A 17,730-nucleotide genomic window follows, 5' to 3' on the forward strand; every position below is an offset into this window, starting at 1 on the left:
CACTTACTTTGTGCATTTAAGAACCAGGGAATGCGCTCACACGGAGCAGCTCTCACGTAGCAGCACATTAAGCACTCAAACATAAGCAAGAATCAATGAGGCTGGAAAAGACCTCTGATACCATCGAGCCCAAGCCATGACCCGACACCACCACGTCAGCTGGACCAGGGCACTGAGTGCCACGTCCACTCTTTCCTTAAACACCTCCAGGGACCGTGACCCCACCACTCCCCTGGGCAGTCCATTCCAGTGCCTAACCGCACCTTCTGAGAAGAAATTCTGCTCAGAATTCTGAGAGGAAACACGCTTCTTCTGAGAAGAAATTCCTCCGAAATCCCAAATTCTTCCTAACGCCTGGGCTGCACAGGGTGCGCCCCGCCGCCCTGCGCGGCTGTGAGGGGCCATCCGAGCTTTCCCTGACCGATGACCTTTAATGACCTTTAATGACATTTGGGCTCTGGCTCCCAGCAGAGGGCGTTGCCCCGGCCGCCGCCGCAGCGCAGGCCCGCGCATGCGCAGGGCGCGGGGACGCAGGACGCCGGACGCAGGACAGGCGGCGGTCGCGGCCGAGGCGGCGGCGGCTGAAGGAGAGCCGCGGACGTGGCCCGGGCCGGCGCTGCCCACCCTTCCCGCTCCATGCGCAAGATGCTGCTGGCCGCGCTCTCCCGATTGCTGCAGGGCCCGGCGGCCGCCGGGAGGACGGTGAGTGCGGCCGGTGCCGGCCCGGCCGGCAGTGGTGCTGTGTAGGAGGGGCGCGCGGGGCGCAGCTCCGGGAACAGCCTGGGAGAGACGGCGGGAACTGCCCGGGAACGTAGCTCCGGCGGCAACGGAGAAAAACTAAAAAAATAAAAAACACTTCGGTTTTTCTTTCTCCCCCCTCTGCGTGAAGATCCCAAGTGACAGTAAAATGGTCGTCGCGTGTAGGAGCTCGCTTTTTAAGCCCATAATGGCGCAGGGCTTTGATCAGTCTAGTTCATGCACACTTGGACTGCACAGGTCCGGTCCCTCAGAGGGGTCTGCTCGGCCCCAGTGGAGTTCAGCTTCTGACCGAACTGCTTGACCTCCCTTTGCTCAGCCAACAGCCCTTTCAACTTCTGCATGAATTTTGTTTCAAAGTTTGTTAATTTGTTGTTATTAGTGTGAGTCATTTGTTGTATTTTATCTTTGTTGTGTGAAAAATCGTGCTTTTACCACTTCATGCTGCTTATTCCACTGTAATGACTGTGGCCATGAGGAAAAATTAACCCTGCAGAAAAAAACTTGTTGGCAAGACCAGAGTTAAAAGGTACTTTTAGGTAACTGGAAATCAGGTGCCTTTTTGCCATGGAGAGCAGATGTGTTGCTGCACCCCCGTTCTGAGGCAGCTTTCTCACCCAGGCATTCACTAGTTGTGGATGACTGGATCCGTCAGAAAAACACAGGGCAGAAAATTTCCTGGAAGCTCTCGCTATCTGTCTTTGGGCTGCATATCTAGGAGTATTTCCTACTTCACAGATAGGATCTCTAGAGTAAATTTTGCAAATATGGATGCCTAAAATTTTCCCTTACTACAGGTACTTGGCCTGCTCTGGAGATACAGTGTTTTCCTGGAATGCCAAAGTAAATCTGGTTCAGATATTTCAATAAAGATTTTTGGATCCTACTGCTTACCTAATATATAAATATTTGTCTTGAATTGTTTCTATGACTCTGTAGTGAAGGCATAAATTGCCAAATAAATAGAGGTAGACTTAAGCCATAAAGCAGCATCTCATATATGCTTTGAGCATTTTCCAGAGTGTACAGATGGATTTCCATGTATAGAAACTACCACTTGCAGTGTTCTGTTCTAGTTGGATAAAAATTTGCTGACTTCTCCTCCCCTCATTATTTGATACAGCTACTTACTCTTCTTCATATTTTTTTTTTCCTTCCAAACGCTGCTAACCTAGGGAGCTGTTAGTGAGGTAAGGCCTCAGTCAGTCTTGTCAAGGTTTACTTTTGATAGGTGTGCTGCCCACATATCAGGGCAGGGTGTGCTTTTATGTCCTGTTCAGGGCAGGGAGTTTAACCAGGTGGCCTAAAGAGGTTCTTCCCCAACCTGGCCTTTCTGTGATACTGTGGATCCAAACTGTGGATCCAGACTGTGGATTTACTTTAAGCTCTAGAAGTAAAATAGCTTTTCTTCACTGATCATACTGATACATTGTGGTAAATAGTGTAGAAACTGGGTTTAAATTAAAACTTCTAAATATTTAATCTGATAACAGGGCAGGGTGAATGGGGACAGTGTTACTGATAAATCTGATTGATATGCAACAGAGGAGGTAACAAGGATGGGTTGAGAATTTTCTCCCAAGCTTCACACATGTCAGAACTTTTTTGGAGATGATGACCTGAACATTGTCAAAATTTTGGTGGAATCTGCCTTCATCTAAATGTATGTTGATTTCCTGGCTGAAGGAGCTGCTGAAGTTTTTGTGTAACTTAATTAGCAGCACAGTCTTGCCACTAAAGATGTAGTGTTCCTTACACTATGGCTGCAGTGCATGCATGGACAGGCCCACCCTGTCTGATGCTGCAGTGAAACTTGCTAAAGTCATCTAAAATCACCGCCATTCATTAGTCAATACCCTGTGTTCCTTCTTTAAGAGGGAGCAGTAATGTATTTTTAAACATCTTTCCTATCTCTCCTCTACCATGCCACCCTTTCTGTTGTTCTGTGTTTCTTGTATCCTCAGGAACCTTCTGTGTTTCCACGTAATTTTTAGAGTAGTGGCCATGTTGTTACTGAAATGAAGCTCTCTTTCTCCATTGTTATGGCTTTGAATCCTCCCAATTTCTCTTCCTATTAAAAAGAAAAAGTGAGAGTTGTTTATATTTCAGCTATCTGCTGGATTCCTTTTGTTTGGTAGGTTTTGGGTTGTTTGGGTTTTTTTGTTCTATCCAGTCAAAATTCCGGTTAGCACAGAGAGTCAGCAATCAAAGTCTGCATTGGCTGTCTCTCCTTATGTTGTCAGCCTGGCATGTGAAGGGACAAACAGTTATTTTTGTGGTTTTGATGCTCTTCATTGTCAAAAGTTTTGAAACTTACTGGGTTTATTTTAGATAATCAAGGGTATTACCAGTTTAAATTCTCGTTTTGTTATCTTAATTTTAAATAATGGGTTTTAAAGGACTTTGGCATTCAGAATAAAAGTTCCCTAGTCTTATGGGATATGCCACTGCTGAGTCTAATTTATAAGTTATTTCAGTTTGGGAGTACTCTTAGAAATTACTTGAAAAGTCACATACTTTTACTTGATAATTGCATTTAAACATTGCTCATGCTTTGGTTTTGTCTTTTTTTTAAGGCCTCTCGAGTGATGGTAGCATCACGTAACTATGGAGACTTCGCAAGTGAAGCTACGTTTGAGATTAAGGTGAAGAAGAACACTTAATACTGGCATTCTTTGTAAGCATTTGTTAGAGATCTTAACCTGATGGACTGGTCCCCAAATCTCTTTCAGTTAGAAAATGTGGTTTGAATTTCCAGAACCAAACCCCTCACTATCTGACCTGATTACTAAGTGCAGCTGGAAGTACTGTGTTGGCAGTGTGTGGTAATGTTACTTGTTTCTTAAGAATGTGAAGTTGATATTTTTTGCAGCTGTTATATTACAATGCAGCTGTGAGAACAGAGTCGGAAAGGAGCTAAAGAACCTTTTCTGTTCTATTCTGTTGTTTCCTTAATGCTTTTCAAACAATTAGGTGTTTGCAGTCTATCCCAAAGATGCAGCTGGTTGAAGTCTGTGTGGGTTTTTGAGGAAAAAATATGGCATACTTTCAATGTTTGACTTGGTGCTGCTCAGAAAATGTGTGTTATATTCTGTCAGCTTTCCACTCTGGCTGGGTCTTAGGAAAAAGTGATGTTTCTATTGGCAGTAGCTTCTGGGCTGGTGTTTCATTCAGGAATTGATGAAGGAAAATCTGAAAGAAATAATTTGTCTTGTTTTCCACACTCTCCCTGTTTGGCTGTGCCTGTGAAGTATGAAAATTGTTTCAGGTGGAAGGGAAGGAATATATGTTTATATGAAAATCCTTTTTTGAGTAGATACAAGGTTTAATATTTGATCCTATGTTGATAACAAGATTCCAGAGTTTCTGTTCTGTGAACTTTGAAGCAGAGTTGTCTTGAGTAGTGTGCCCAGGTGTTACATCCAGTTCATTTAGGTGTCAGTGGATTTGCTCTGGAGTGACTTTTGATTTGGTAGAAACTGTCTTTAACCTGTGTAAAAGTATTTTGGCCATTTAATCTGCACTCACTGACAGAGTAATTTGTTCAGGCTCTTCCACTGAACATGTTGTTTATTTATAACACAGGTAGCAGAGGTGACAGCCAGTCTTAGGGCCAGATCTTACAAACTGTTTAACAGAGGAAACTCTTGATCTTTCTTATCTTTTCACTAAGCCTCTGTAGCTCTTACCTAGTATTTGGTGTGCAACAACCATGGAAGTGTGCTTTTTGCCATATTTCTGAAGGGCTTTAGTTCATCTTCTGCTTGTAGGAATAATGAGGCTTTATTTTCTGAGTAGAAATCTGTCTTAATCAAAAGTAAGGGTTTTATTTCCCTGAATTTTGAAATAGTGTGCAGTTGTCCTGACCTATGAGTTTAGGTTTTGCTGGCTTTCTTTTCTGGAAGGGATTACACTCTGAATTTGAAAATGGCAGATCATTAAAAAATTAAGTAATATTCATAAATAGGATGAATGATTTTGAGGAAGTAATGACTTGTTTAACCTTGCAGCAATGTGACCTCCATCGGCTGGAGGAAGGGCCGGGCACCACGGCAGTGATGACTCGAGAGGAGGGGCTCCAGTACTACAAGACCATGCAGACCATCCGGCGCATGGAGCTCAAGTCTGACCAGCTCTACAAGCAGAAGATCATTCGTGGCTTCTGCCACTTATATGATGGTCAGGTAAGAACTTTTGGCCAGGAGGTTTTATATTGTCTTACCTTATTTAATGTAGGAATTTTAATAGTGTGGAGAATGTAGAACTGGTTTATTTGTATGCATTGTGAGAGAAGCAGAGGGAGGGAGAGGAGGGAGGAGGAGAGACACTAAGACAGGAAAGGGCACAGTGCAGCTGAAGATCAGCTGAGTGTGAGGAATGAGCACATTTGAAGGCCTGCATTTTCCCCCTCAAGTTTGACTGATGGCTTTTGTTTCTGTATCTCATGGATCATGTGCCCACTAAAAAGCAACAGCCAGGAGAAGAAACTTCATAGACTTACTGAAACTTTGCTGTCTGTCCATTATTCCCTGATGTTTTTGAATTTTGATTGTCGAGATACTTCATTGGGGGAGAAAATTCTTCAGATATTTGCAGATTCTGGTTCCCCTCCCATTTGCCTTTGCTAGTCAATCAGGTTGGAATTTAGAGCCCAAGGCTGTTGCAGCTCCAGGCCTGTTACCAACTCTTGGTCGGTAACTAAGTCGATCTCCCATATCTGTGCTCTTCCTGTGACCTGCCACTATTTGATGTGTGTGGGATCAGCAGTGTGCCACAGTGCTGACTGTGGAGCTGTGTGTTTTTCTTCATTGCTCAACTTCCCTGTCCTGTGTAACAGGAGGCTTGCTGTGTGGGGATTGAGGCTGCCATAAAGCCCACAGACCATGTGATAACGGCGTACAGAGCCCACGGCTTCACCTACACCCGAGGAGTGCCTGTCCGGGAGATTCTCGCGGAACTTACAGGTTTGTGCTCAGCGCAGTGAGGGTCACTTGCTGCTGTGCTTGGGTCAGAATTCTTTTCTCACATTCAAAGTGATGTCAATGCACAAAGTATACTGGGCCTTCAGAAGCAGTTTAGTGAAATAGTAGAATGGATCAGTTGTTTCAGTTTTATGAATCACTGATTTTTACTGTGAAAATTAACAAATAAGGAATATTTAAGTGCTAGTACTTCTAAAGCACAAATTTGTAAGATTTTTCTAGATACCTTGTGCTTTATTCATTGTGCTGCAGCATGTTGGAACTTGCTGATGGTAGGCATCTGCTCTCAGTGGGACAGGGCATTATCCTCCCTAGGAGACAGACCTTGATTTTCAGAATTATGCTGATGAAGTCTTATGAAGACTGGTAAACTTTGCCTATAATGATAAACTGAATGATTTGGGAAAATTTGACTATTTAACTATTAAAATTTGACTGTTTGACTATTTAACAAGAATATTAAGTGATAATCGAGACAGAGATTTTGCAGAAAGGAGAGATGGCTGTCCACAGTAGGGTTGAGGATGGAAGCAGGGAAGAGAGGATCAGCCTGATGAACTCTTAAGAGATCTGTGAACAGATGCAAGGAGCTTGAAGGCCTTTATGCATCACTGGTATAATAAAAGAATCTGCATGCTTGAAATGTTAGTATAGGAAAGCCTGTTTGGGGGTTAGACAAGTGGTATGATTTTGTAAATTAAGAATTGTGTGGGCTAAGAAGGCATATCTGTAATGTGCACAAAAGCCCAGAATCCAGTGGTGACTGATTTGCCAAGTGTCACTGGATACTGGTAAGTCAGAAAGTAAATGGGAAGATTGTAATGACTGAAGCCAACTATGGGCCCCAAAACTACAAATATGAGTCATAATGTAGTGGGATTTTTTTACATTTCATGACTCATAATTTTCTTTAACATTATACTTGACTTTATTGGGGCTCTTTCAATTGGGAAGGAGTGGCTGTGGTAAAGAGACAGTTATTCCAGAAAATTACACTTGGGGAAAGTTCTTAGAATTGCTGCTAGAGCCCATTCTTGCAAAGAAGGATCTTGACTACAAATGCCAAACTAAAAGACAGCATGACTTACAATTACAGAATTAAAAAATCTTTGAAGGAGAAGAAAGCAGAGTCTCCCAAAATAAAAACTAATAGATAAGATCCTATAGGAAACAAGTTGTAGAAAAGGTCTTTTCAGGAGAATTGACAATTACCTGAGAAATTAGTTTGTGTTTTAAGAAAAGTAGAAAATGTAGCAAAAAGTAACCTTGGTTAATCAGGAATCCTTAAATACATTCTAAAATACAAGAAGGCAGTGCACAAAAAGTGGAGGGACCTTAGTAAAGGTAAATTTCACTTATGAATAAAACTATTTTTCTTAAAATTAGACTTTTTTTTTCTTTGATCCTAGCTGGCAAAATCTGTCACAGCTCCCACAAAACCAATTAACCAATTCATAAACATAGGAAAGGTATGAGAAATATCAATAACAAAAATGATCCACTATAAAGTAAGAAAGAGAAGTACAAATTTCAGAAAGACTCACTTCTAAAATAAACAAGGCTAATATAAAAAAGCCAACCAGACAAGCTGTGCTTATTAGAAATAAAATACAATCTTCTGTGATGGTAACAAGACAGATAAGAATAGGAAACACAATGGGCTGATGAGAAATTCTGTGTTCTTAGATGGGCTCATTTAAATAGGGTTTGTTGTAATGCTTCATGGATTACTGGTTATCTTCAAACTACACCTTGAATAAAGCTGGGCTGGGTGACTTAATACTTATATTGGGGTGGAATGGGGAGCTGGTAGTGGTTGGGGTTTTTTTTTGTGTCCTCTTGGTAATTTTTGCTTGTGGTTCTTGTCAATGGGAAGACAAATCTAAAGTACTGCAACTAATTTGGAACATTATTCTTACTTTTCTTGCAGAAGCCGAAAGTAATAATACAGTTCTTGCAGATTCTGATACAGGACCTTGTTGTCTATAAAAAAGCACCTCACATTTATCTGAAAGTGCTTCTGTATAGTAGGATACTGAAACTTTTGGTTGGTTTTGAAAGTTCTTAATCTTATCCATATTTGTGGAATTATGCTTTCATTATTGTTCTGTTTTCCCCCCTTATTTGTTTTCTGAGATATTCAACTGTAAACTTGTATGAGAGAGGCCATCATGTCCTAACTCGATACAGATCATGGTCTTAGTGTTACTACCTTTAGCAACTGGATTAGATGTTTCCATTTGTATAGTATTTTTCCTCCAAAACAGAAGTTGCTTGTTATTCATGTTTCAGGTCGAAAAGGAGGATGTGCAAAGGGAAAAGGAGGTTCAATGCATATGTATACCAAAAACTTTTACGGTGGCAACGGTATTGTTGGTGCTCAGGTATATACATTACTTCTGTTTTAAAGCACAAGCTCAATTTAGCTCGTGTCCTGTTGCCTCTCAGTGTTTCCTCTCAGTTTTTGTGGTGTGTGAGATATGTGTGCAGATACCATTGCTGTGTGGCTGGTATGTCTTATTCTGGTGTTCTCACAGTTTTGTAAACTGTAGCAAAAATAATTAATAATAAGAATACTGTTCATGTTTATATTTTGACTGCAATAATATATGTAACAAAGGGAAGTGGGTGGGTAACAGCTTGTTTGTTGAGCAGGTCTCTAACAGCCTAATGTCTCCTTAAAGATCTCAGGCTGTCTATCTTCAACTCCTTTAAATGTTGTTCTAAAATGTTTTATCCTGTATTCTGTGACAGGTTCCTCTTGGAGCTGGAATTGCTCTGGCCTGTAAATACTTCGCTAAAAATGAAATCTGCGTGGCCTTGTATGGGGATGGTGCAGCCAATCAGGTAAAGCAGCGTGGCTGGGGGGAATCAATTTTCCTTCTGTGCTTTGTGAGCTCTGCCTTTACTCCAAGGGGTGGAAGAGCACATTTTGCCCTCCCTGTGTACCTGCAACCCAGGCAGTGTTGATGAACTCCATGGAGGTGCCAGGCATGTTGCAGATTTTGGACATGGTCACCTCTTACTTGAGTTGTCTTAGGTGTTTGAGCAGAGATGTGTTCCAACAACTGTGTAGTCCTCAGAGAGGTGATTGAGGTGAACAGTTAAGAAAGTTAATTGCTATGTCCTCTTTATATATGAGGAATGTTCCATGTGCCTGCAGTGTTTTATCATATTTTGGACATTTGTAATATCTGTCCTTCCCCACCCCTTTTCTGAGCTTGGCCCTTGTAGCTGTAGTGGAGGTAAAGCTTTTTGGCTCCTTCTGTTTTGGAACACAGAGAGTGAATGAGGCTAATGGTTAATTATGTGAATGGTACATGAGTCTTGAGAGGAGGGGTTCCAGTTACTCTTTACCCTCTTTCCAGTTGTGCACAGCTCACCTAAGTATGACACCCTGAACTGTCTGTGCTGTAAGGAGAGCTCTGAAGGATGGCAGTGAAGATGACAGTGCTGCTGCATAGGGAGAGATGTGTAAATCATGTTTCTGAAGACTGAGAAGAGGACAGAGCATTCTGGCAGAACCAGTTACTATTGATATTCCAGCCAGGATATTCCAGCCAGATTCTTCATGTTATCAGCTGAGACAATAAGCCAGATAAGCAGTTGGTGATTTAGTGTACCACTGATAGTTTCACACTTTCAAAGCACAGGTGGAGATCTCAGTTCATGGTTTTCCCTGAACTTGACTCAGAGTAATCAAGGCTGACTGCAGTCAAACTTTGCTGTAGCAGCATCCTGCCAGGTAAATCAATTGTCAAGTATTTTTTATGACTGTTGCTGAAATACCTGAGTTAAAGTGGAAGGTTTTATAGTACCCCAACACAGATATTGATTCAGGCTTAAAAATTACCTTCTGTAAACTACTGGTTGAGATGAAAATTACCTTATATAACGTAGCTTCTCTTTTATTCCTTCTGACCTGTAGCAAATGGCTGGTTTCAGATCACTTTTAGTATTACAATTTCTAGACCTCTGCAACTAAAGGATTTACAGTAGATCCTAATGCTTGAAGGCTGAGCTCCCTGATGAGATGTAACTTAATTTTCTTTCAGGGCCAGATATTTGAAACATACAACATGGCTGCCTTATGGAAATTGCCTTGTATTTTTGTCTGTGAGAACAATCGGTATGGAATGGGAACATCAGTTGAAAGAGCTGCAGCCAGCACTGACTACTACAAAAGAGGCTACTTCATTCCAGGTCTCAGGGTGAGTACAGGTTTTTTTGAGGGGGAATGTGTGTGCACGTACCTACACAATGCATACATAGGTATTTCTTTTATTATTTCTACATATATTTACTTGAAGCTGAATTCTGCTCCACTTGTGGAAATACTGAGATTGGAAGTTTGGAGGCTGGGATTTTTTTGCCTTAACGTGTCTTTTCTCATTATCAGGTGGATGGCATGGATATTCTCTGTGTCCGAGAAGCAGTCAAGTTTGCAGCTGAGTACTGCAGATCTGGAAAAGTAAGTTGTAATTGGCATTCCTTCTCCATGGCTGGAATTCTTGCAAGCTATTGCTGCATAAGTAGTTCCTCCATTTGTATTAACCACTTATTATTTATACTGTCATTTTCCCCCATTTCTACCACAGTTACATTCTGTTGTGAAAGGTGTTACGACTGTCAGGCAGTTGTGATCTCTGTGTTTAGTTAGGGGAAGCATCAAGGAAGGTAATAATCATTCTATATTTATAAGAAATGGAAAGTGAAATAAAGGTTTTGTGAGTCCATGTCAGTGTCTGTCACCCAAATACAATAACACTGTTTTTGAAGATTTTCAATACTAGAAGTAATGAAGGCTCTGTGAGGTACTTGGAAATATTTTGAGTAATGGTGGAAGGAAGGAAATTGTAAAGCTGCTCAATTAGAGCATGAAAATAAATGCTTACAATATCAGCACATGCTTTCATTTAAAACTAACTAGGCTTCATTTTACTGTGTGAAACTATATGTGCTAATATTATGTAAATTAAACTGAGGAAAACCTATTGAATAAAAATAATTGATCACTGGTGCAATTCAGCTCAAGCAAATAGTTGCTGCTGTAACAATTTGGTGACTCATGGTGGCAACACTCAGTATTTCTATTCATTTCAAGGGTCCTCTTGTGATGGAGTTACAGACGTATCGTTACCATGGCCACAGTATGAGTGACCCTGGAATAAGGTACTGTCACAATCTTTCTTCTTTCTTTTCATTGAAAAAAAGTACTAAGAGATTAAACTGTGAAATTCAGTGTTTAAATCAGATGTCAGATGCATTTAAATGTTACAATGAAATTGCTATGGGCAGCTGCTCACTCATCTTGTTGCTCAGCTGATAATCTGTAGCCATGTAACACACTTGTTTTAATGCAGAATTAAAAGATCTGGATTTAGAACAAGCACAAAGTCAGTTAAACTTCTGTGGTTTCTATTAATGAATTCTGCTTGCAGTGTGTCCTAATGAAGGTTTGGCTGAATAGCATCATGCTTTTCTGGGGTTTTAAAAATATTAAAATCCTGTAAGGTAAAATTTCAGGACTAGTTTGGACTGCCCGGACAAGTAGAACACATCCTAAAAGTACAGACATCCAGGTGCTAGAGAGATTTGGGCATTGCTCCAACTGATCAAGCTGCATGTGTCTGCATGAAGTAGAGGTGTATCCCATCTCTTCCTTGGAAGCATGTGCATGTCATGCAGCAGAGGGGAAGGGTTAGGAGGCAATAAGGCCCTTCAGGATAACTGTCTCAGGCTGGGTTTGCTCCCCTTCCCCTTGAGTCTGGAGCTACTTCTGCTCTGGGTATTTACAGATCTCTCTCCGGAGGCCTCTGGTGTGCTTGGGGTGATGAATGTTCTGTGTTGTCACTGCATCCCTGACAGCTCTTTGGACTCTTTTGCTAGAAGTGAGCTGTGTCCAGAACCTCACTCTGCTCCAGGGTTCACATCTTTGCCTGTCTTGTTCTTAGCTATCGTACTAGAGAAGAAATTCAAGAAGTGAGAAGCAAAAGTGATCCCATTACTTTGCTGAAGGACAGAATGGTCAACAACAACCTTGCTAGCGTTGAAGAACTAAAGGTATGGCTTTAGTTGCTATGTAAGGAAGCTCTTGAGCAGTCACACGCTGATGATCACCAGAAAGCACATCACTGGGAGGCATGCAGTGCTTTCTTTTAAAGTTCTTTAAGGTTTGCTTTAACATAACTTTTATAAGTGAAGGTGCAGTTCTGTTGCAGACTAGCTCCTGAAGTTGTCTTCTGCTGGAAAGGCCTTTTGCTTTTGTGTGCTAAGTAAGGCTGGAGGGTGTAATTTGCTAATAGATAGAAATAAAAATTACCTGGGCTTTCTTAACTCCCCAGGAAGGGGGTGAGTCTTGGAAACGGAAATGGCCAAATGTGAAGAATCCTAGTGGAGTGAGGAACTCTCTAACCCTGAGGAGCCCTCTAGGCTCAGTGGGGTCATGTTCCTTGGTCAGTAAGGTACCAGTACTACCCAAAATGATGCAGTTTAATAGAGAAGGAGTTTTAAAATGTTTTTGATTTTATATTTCTAGTCATTGTTAACGGATTCTGACTGGTAGTTTATCATAGCATTTACATTCAAAATTATGATGCTTTTTCTGAGCTGTCTTCTACTAAGCATGCATTTCTGGTTTAGGAAATTGATGTGGCAGTAAGGAAGGAGATCGAGGAAGCTGCTCAGTTTGCTACCACTGACCCAGAGCCTCCCCTGGAAGAATTGGGTCACCACATCTACTTCAATGAGCCACCCTTTGAAGTGCGTGGCCCAAACCAGTGGATAAAGTACAAGTCTGTCAGCTAAAGGCCTTTTTATTGGTGTAACTTATTCTTATGAATAAGTGAAAGCATTTACTTTATACAGGAACTATAATAAACAACTCTTAAGCTTATTTAAGAGCTCTTTCAAAAAAGGAAACGTGTAAGGAAATCCATCTGACTATGGAATTTCTTAAACATGCTGAATGTTTCAGAAGAAGCTAAGTCGAGAGAAAGTGGTTTATTTAAAGTGCTAAATATTTGCTTTACTGACTTTCTTTGGATCGCTGTATGTGTTAAGTACAGTGTAAAAAGAAAAATAAAAATTAAACTTTACCAACTTTTATCTAATGGTCTGTTTTGTTTCATGAACTCTTTCCCAGAAACCACAAATATAATATACGTGCTCTGGTTTTGCTGCAGAAAAGTCACTAATTGAAAACATCACACCAGGCTTTTCTCAGTAATTGAGTGAGAGTAGCTTTAATACAAAAAGCTGTATAAATCCATCTACAACGAGGTGACATGCTCTAGCATATCCCCTCCCTGCTCAAACCATCAGCCAGCAGAAGTAACACATTTTAAGTTCACAGTTTTCACAGTGCTGAAGCCAATTCAGGTGATTTTTTTTTCTCTGCTAATGTTTTATATTACGTCGACAGGCATCATATGCTTTAGTCCTGTCATAAATAACTTACATGCATTGACACTGACTTAAAAGCTGTTACTATTCACTGTGTATTACACTGATGGTCAAACAAACAACATAACTGTGCAAAACCTGCAAGGCCACTGTACATATAAATATATACATCTAACAGTGTAAGTGCTGGGAATGTATTTCATTTGCTTATTCCCATTTTGTGTTCTTCCAAAGCATTGACCTGCATTGAGGTCTTGCCGGATGTTTGTCGGTGGTTCAGGATTGCATTCCAGATTCTGCAGCGAAGACCACCCCTGCATGAAGGGAAATGGAGAACAGTTAGGGAGAGTTCCCTCGTCTCCATTGCCTTAAACTGAGCAGGAAGTAAAACTGAGAAATCCAAAGGATAGATGGATTGTGACAAACTACACTGTTACAGCTAAAACTTCTTCCAGGTCAGCCAGCGGTTAAGAGAATGATGAGAAAAGGACCTGAATCAATGGGTAGGAAAAAGAAGGAATTTATGCCTGTTTTTCATATGATTACATATTAATTATTTTCATTTGCTTTCATTGTGAAGGGTGCAAAAAAATGTCCCAACCTGGATAAATGCCAAAGCATCCTTGCTGTAGTTGTGTCACTTGTGAAAACTTTTATCAGAAAATCTGAGAGGAAACTGATGGCAGTTGCCCCTGAACTGTCACTGACCTATTTAAATAACCAAACTTTAAAAGGTTTTTAACAAAATACATTAATTAAGCTCTTAACAATGAACTAAAAAGTATTTTCTTACCGCAGCTGAAGATACTGCAAGTCATCTTTGGTGATATCATTAAGGACAGTACTTAGTGTGTAATCTTCTTCAGCAAACTACAAGGCAAATTTAGTCATAAATAAATATTCCTTCTTTGAAACTGAACTGCTAATTATTACTAAAATTAGGGTTTTTTTAAAATGTGATTTATTTTTACCCTCTTAATGGTATCCAAGTCTGCTCCTTGTTCTTTCAGCCAGTTCATGAGCTCAGGGTCTGCATTCTCGGTTGCTGCAGACCACTGGGAATCTTTAACAGAAAACAAAGGTTAATACACCTCAAAACTAGGGCAAAAGTGGTTGTTTTCAGGTAACTGAAGCTTAAGCTATATGGTTTTGCATCCTTTCAACAAACACATGATCTCATATGTTTTTGTGTAACTGCAGTGTCTCCTCATACCTTTGGGTTTAAGTTTTAATTGAAGCAATTGTAATTCCTGAGTCTTCTGCTCCAAAGATTGTCGTAAGAGGGTCTGATATTCTTTCTCCTTCTGAACGAGATTTTCCAAAAGCCTGGTAGAATATAAGAAAGATCAAACATAATCACACTGAGTATAAATCTAACTGAAAAAAATATCATTTTTAATGAGTACCACAGGACAGAGGCTTTTGTGAGGGGTACTGTCATAAGTAACATCTCTAATGGCTTAGAGATTTCATTTTGGTTGTCTGAGACTCAGGGGTGCCACTTGAAGGCTTTCACCTGCAGAATTTAGTAAATAGCTCAGAAATTCAGTTCCTACTGTTTTGCAGCCTCCCTGGGCAGAGTTGCTGCCTTTATATTGTAATTTACTACTGAACAATGTAACTCTGATGTTTTACCAGGGACTTTCTGATCACGGATTTACATCACATGCATAAAGAAGAACGGGAACTTCAGTGTTAACATGCTGGCAGCACCCTACACATGTAACCCATGAGAAACAGGGCTCAGCTCTGCTGAGCTCTGCTGGTGCAAATTAGTGGCCAGCCTGTCCCGTGAGCCAGGACAGAGCTGCTCTGGCCTTTTCTTGCAGGAACAGCTTTGAGGCACTGATACCAAGTCAGGGGGCACCCAAGGAGTAGGAAGGAAACTGACACAGTTACACAAACCTAATCACTGTAGAAATCCAATGTGTCATTCTGCAATTAATAGAATAATTAGAAACAAAAGCTGTACTGAATGGTGTTCAGTTGCCATACTGTATTGCCAGGGTATTCCAAATCCACCTATGGTCCTGGAAGGCTTTATAGCACGGCAATAGATGAGCAGTACTATGGGTGAGTATGTACCCATCAGTGTAGAAAGCACAGTCTGAGAGCTTTTCAAAGATTGCCTGAACATATATCCAGAGTCTTTACAGGAGATTTACCTTAAGGTGTCATGTTTAAGTCTGCCCAGCTCGTGGCTGAGCTGCTGCTGAGCCTTGTGTGACACCTCAGAACTGAGGCTGCTGACCCCTGATGTGATGGCAGCGTCCTCAGCCCCGTTTTGTTCAGAGGGCTGGAAACTCTGCTCCATTTCGTCAGCATCCTTGTCCCCACCTTCAGCTTCTGATGCTGGCTCAAAGTGAGTGCGAAGCTCTGGTAAAAAGAACGAGGGGGAAAACAAGATTATTTTGGTAATTCTGACCTCAGAGGCTGTGCAGTTTTTTCTTCACTACTATGGGTGGGGGAAGACGTTGCATAATGTGCTTTATTGCAACACTGAGCAGGGGGGTAGTGAAGCCTTGTGTGAGCTGGAGCACAGGCTCTCTGGCATTGATTCTAGAATGAGCAATGCCCCAGCAAAGGTAGAACTGTAGGTCATAGCTGTAGTGGGGACAAATATCATGAGAAGAGTAATAAGACAGTCAGTAAAATATGTTAAGGAGAAACCCCTGAAAGCTTGCATTTTTCCTAAATAGTAAGAGAAAAAAAAAAAAAAATCAATGATTTGATTTTCCCTGATGCCCTGGGCCAAAGAGTGTACAAAGCATTCCTCTTCTCCTGGGAGAATTTCTAGCCCCACTTCTCAGAACTTGCTGCAGGTGGCTACCCTTATTACCAAAGAACAGCCATGATTTTTCTTGTACAAAGTCCAAAAAAATTTGGCCAATTTGGATTTAAAGGCCATGGTAACTTTGGACTGAAAGGGTTCACTGGTACTAAGTCTCTCAGGACATTCCTATAGTGGAAGAGGTGCTCAGCATTTTAAACAGTTACAAAACTACTTAAATATTTCCAACTTAAGTCATTCCTAGACAGTACTTAGACATTTATCTTCCTGGCGGTTTTCCCTATTGTCCATCTATGGCCAGAATCATCCTCTTGTTCATATTAATGCACTCCCTTCTACACATCTGCTCAATAGCTCATTAATAATTTTTCAGAACACACATCCAGACCTGTGCAGTGTTAACCATCCTGGATGTCATTAACGTATACTGAATAATTTTCTTTCTTGCTAGAAAATCTCCAGCTTGGACTGAATTTGCCTTTTTTTGTCATGTTTGGACCACACTGAGTGTGCAGAACCACTGGTTATCTCCTCATTATATGCTTTTGTACCGCAAGTACAGCATTAATCATCCAGATCAACACTTCTTTCTCTGCAACACTCTGACCCCCATGTCTTTTGATGAGAGGCACATGGGGTGCAGTTAATGGCATACTGAAAGAGTAAACATCTGAACTGTTCCATTTGCTACAGCTCTTTGATATGCAGAACACCTTTTAAAAAAAAAAAAAAAAGTATTATTTTCAGCTGCTTTGATTTACCTGGAATGAGAATAGTGACTGCTGCTTGGACTGCACGGCGGATGATGTTATCCATTGCAAACATCCAATGGGGTCTTATTAAGTGATTTCTTAACACTTTGTTCACCTGTAAAAGTAGCAGCAAACACCATTTGCTCACACCTTAGGAAAAAGAACCTTATTTTCCAATAGTCATAATAAGCTTTATATGGTAAAAACTGAATGCAGCACTGCATTCCACCTTTCAAAGTCTAAACAACAGATTTGACAGTTTTAGGCTACAGCTTTCAAACCATTTCAAACCAGATTGTGACATTCAAACTCTTCTACAGTACAAGAAGGGAGAGGAGTAGGAACAGTGGAGAAGCTGCAAACCGCTGGCATGAGCTTTGTTCAGAAGCAACCTGATATAGTGGAAGATGCCTCTACCCATGGAAGGGGGTTGAAAATAGATGATCTTTAAGGTCTCTTCCAACCTAACCCATTCCTCTGCCCCTACACCAGCAAAGGAACTCACCGCATCCTGGAATCCAAACAGCACCAGGTGAATCTGATTGATGGAAGTGCTGTCAAAGTCCAAATCCATTTTCAACTTGGATATTGTAGAAGCCATCACTCTCTGCTCAGGAGAGTGTATGAAGTCCCTTAAAATCCCAATAATCTGCTTGATGTGGTCCACTGAAAGTTGCAGTTCTTCAGAGCTCTGGAGAAAAGATAATGAATGTATATCAAATGAATCCCAGAGTCATTAAATATCTATTTAGTAGCATTAATATTCTTAGGCTTACATAGTTTTTCTGTATATTTCACATTGATGAACAGAATCACAAAAAGTTTTGTTTCTGCAAAGTCTCTATTTTTTATCTTTTCTTAAAAAAAAAAAAAAAGTAATTTCTGTTTTTAAAAAACCCTGTAAACCTACTGCTACTGTGGCTGTCACAAAGGGAAGAGGTTCCAAATTATATCTATGCATTCCCGCAATGTACTGCAGAGGGCATCTCTCCTCCATAAAAACAGCAAAATGAGTCATTAAGACACTCAAATTTTTTAGGTACTA

General features: G+C 40.8%; 2 protein-coding genes across 4 annotated transcripts in view; one reads left to right on the top strand and one right to left on the bottom strand.

Annotated features, from left to right (window-relative positions):
* The first annotated feature begins 520 nt into the window (after positions 1-520).
* Positions 521-12,845, top strand: PDHA1 (pyruvate dehydrogenase E1 subunit alpha 1). The gene is made up of 11 exons (XM_059839860.1): positions 521-702; positions 3,333-3,401; positions 4,767-4,940; positions 5,594-5,720; positions 8,031-8,122; positions 8,493-8,585; positions 9,794-9,949; positions 10,138-10,209; positions 10,843-10,910; positions 11,693-11,801; positions 12,381-12,845. The coding sequence occupies exons 1-11, from the start codon at positions 637-639 to the stop codon at positions 12,543-12,545; spliced, it is 1,191 nt and encodes a 396-aa protein (XP_059695843.1). The 5' UTR covers positions 521-636; the 3' UTR covers positions 12,546-12,845.
* Positions 12,846-12,954: 109 nt separating this feature from the next.
* MAP3K15 (mitogen-activated protein kinase kinase kinase 15) overlaps positions 12,955-17,730 on the bottom strand; it is an 81,232-nt gene continuing 76,456 nt past the window's right edge. For all 3 annotated transcript variants that reach the window (XM_059839857.1, XM_059839858.1, XM_059839859.1), the window contains 7 exons: positions 17,191-17,376; positions 16,695-16,800; positions 15,308-15,518; positions 14,356-14,468; positions 14,114-14,205; positions 13,936-14,012; positions 12,955-13,456 (listed from right to left, as the gene is read on the bottom strand). In XM_059839857.1, the coding sequence (XP_059695840.1) occupies positions 13,342-13,456; positions 13,936-14,012; positions 14,114-14,205; positions 14,356-14,468; positions 15,308-15,518; positions 16,695-16,800; positions 17,191-17,376 (900 nt within the window). In that variant the 3' untranslated portion in view covers positions 12,955-13,341. The remainder of the gene's footprint in view (positions 13,457-13,935; positions 14,013-14,113; positions 14,206-14,355; positions 14,469-15,307; positions 15,519-16,694; positions 16,801-17,190; positions 17,377-17,730) is intronic.

Source organism: Haemorhous mexicanus, chromosome 2 (genome assembly GCF_027477595.1).
Source record: "Haemorhous mexicanus isolate bHaeMex1 chromosome 2, bHaeMex1.pri, whole genome shotgun sequence".
NCBI classification, from domain to species: domain Eukaryota; kingdom Metazoa; phylum Chordata; class Aves; order Passeriformes; family Fringillidae; genus Haemorhous; species Haemorhous mexicanus.

Bases quoted from the DNA above. Each gene is read 5' to 3' on its own strand.
- PDHA1 (XM_059839860.1), top strand. From the start codon at position 637: ATGCGCAAGATGCTGCTGGCCGCGCTCTCCCGATTGCTGCAGGGCCCG. The intron at 5,721-8,030 runs GTTTGTGCTCAG...TTCATGTTTCAG, and splicing joins GATTCTCGCGGAACTTACAG to GTCGAAAAGGAGGATGTGCA. The intron at 8,123-8,492 runs GTATATACATTA...ATTCTGTGACAG, and splicing joins ACGGTATTGTTGGTGCTCAG to GTTCCTCTTGGAGCTGGAAT.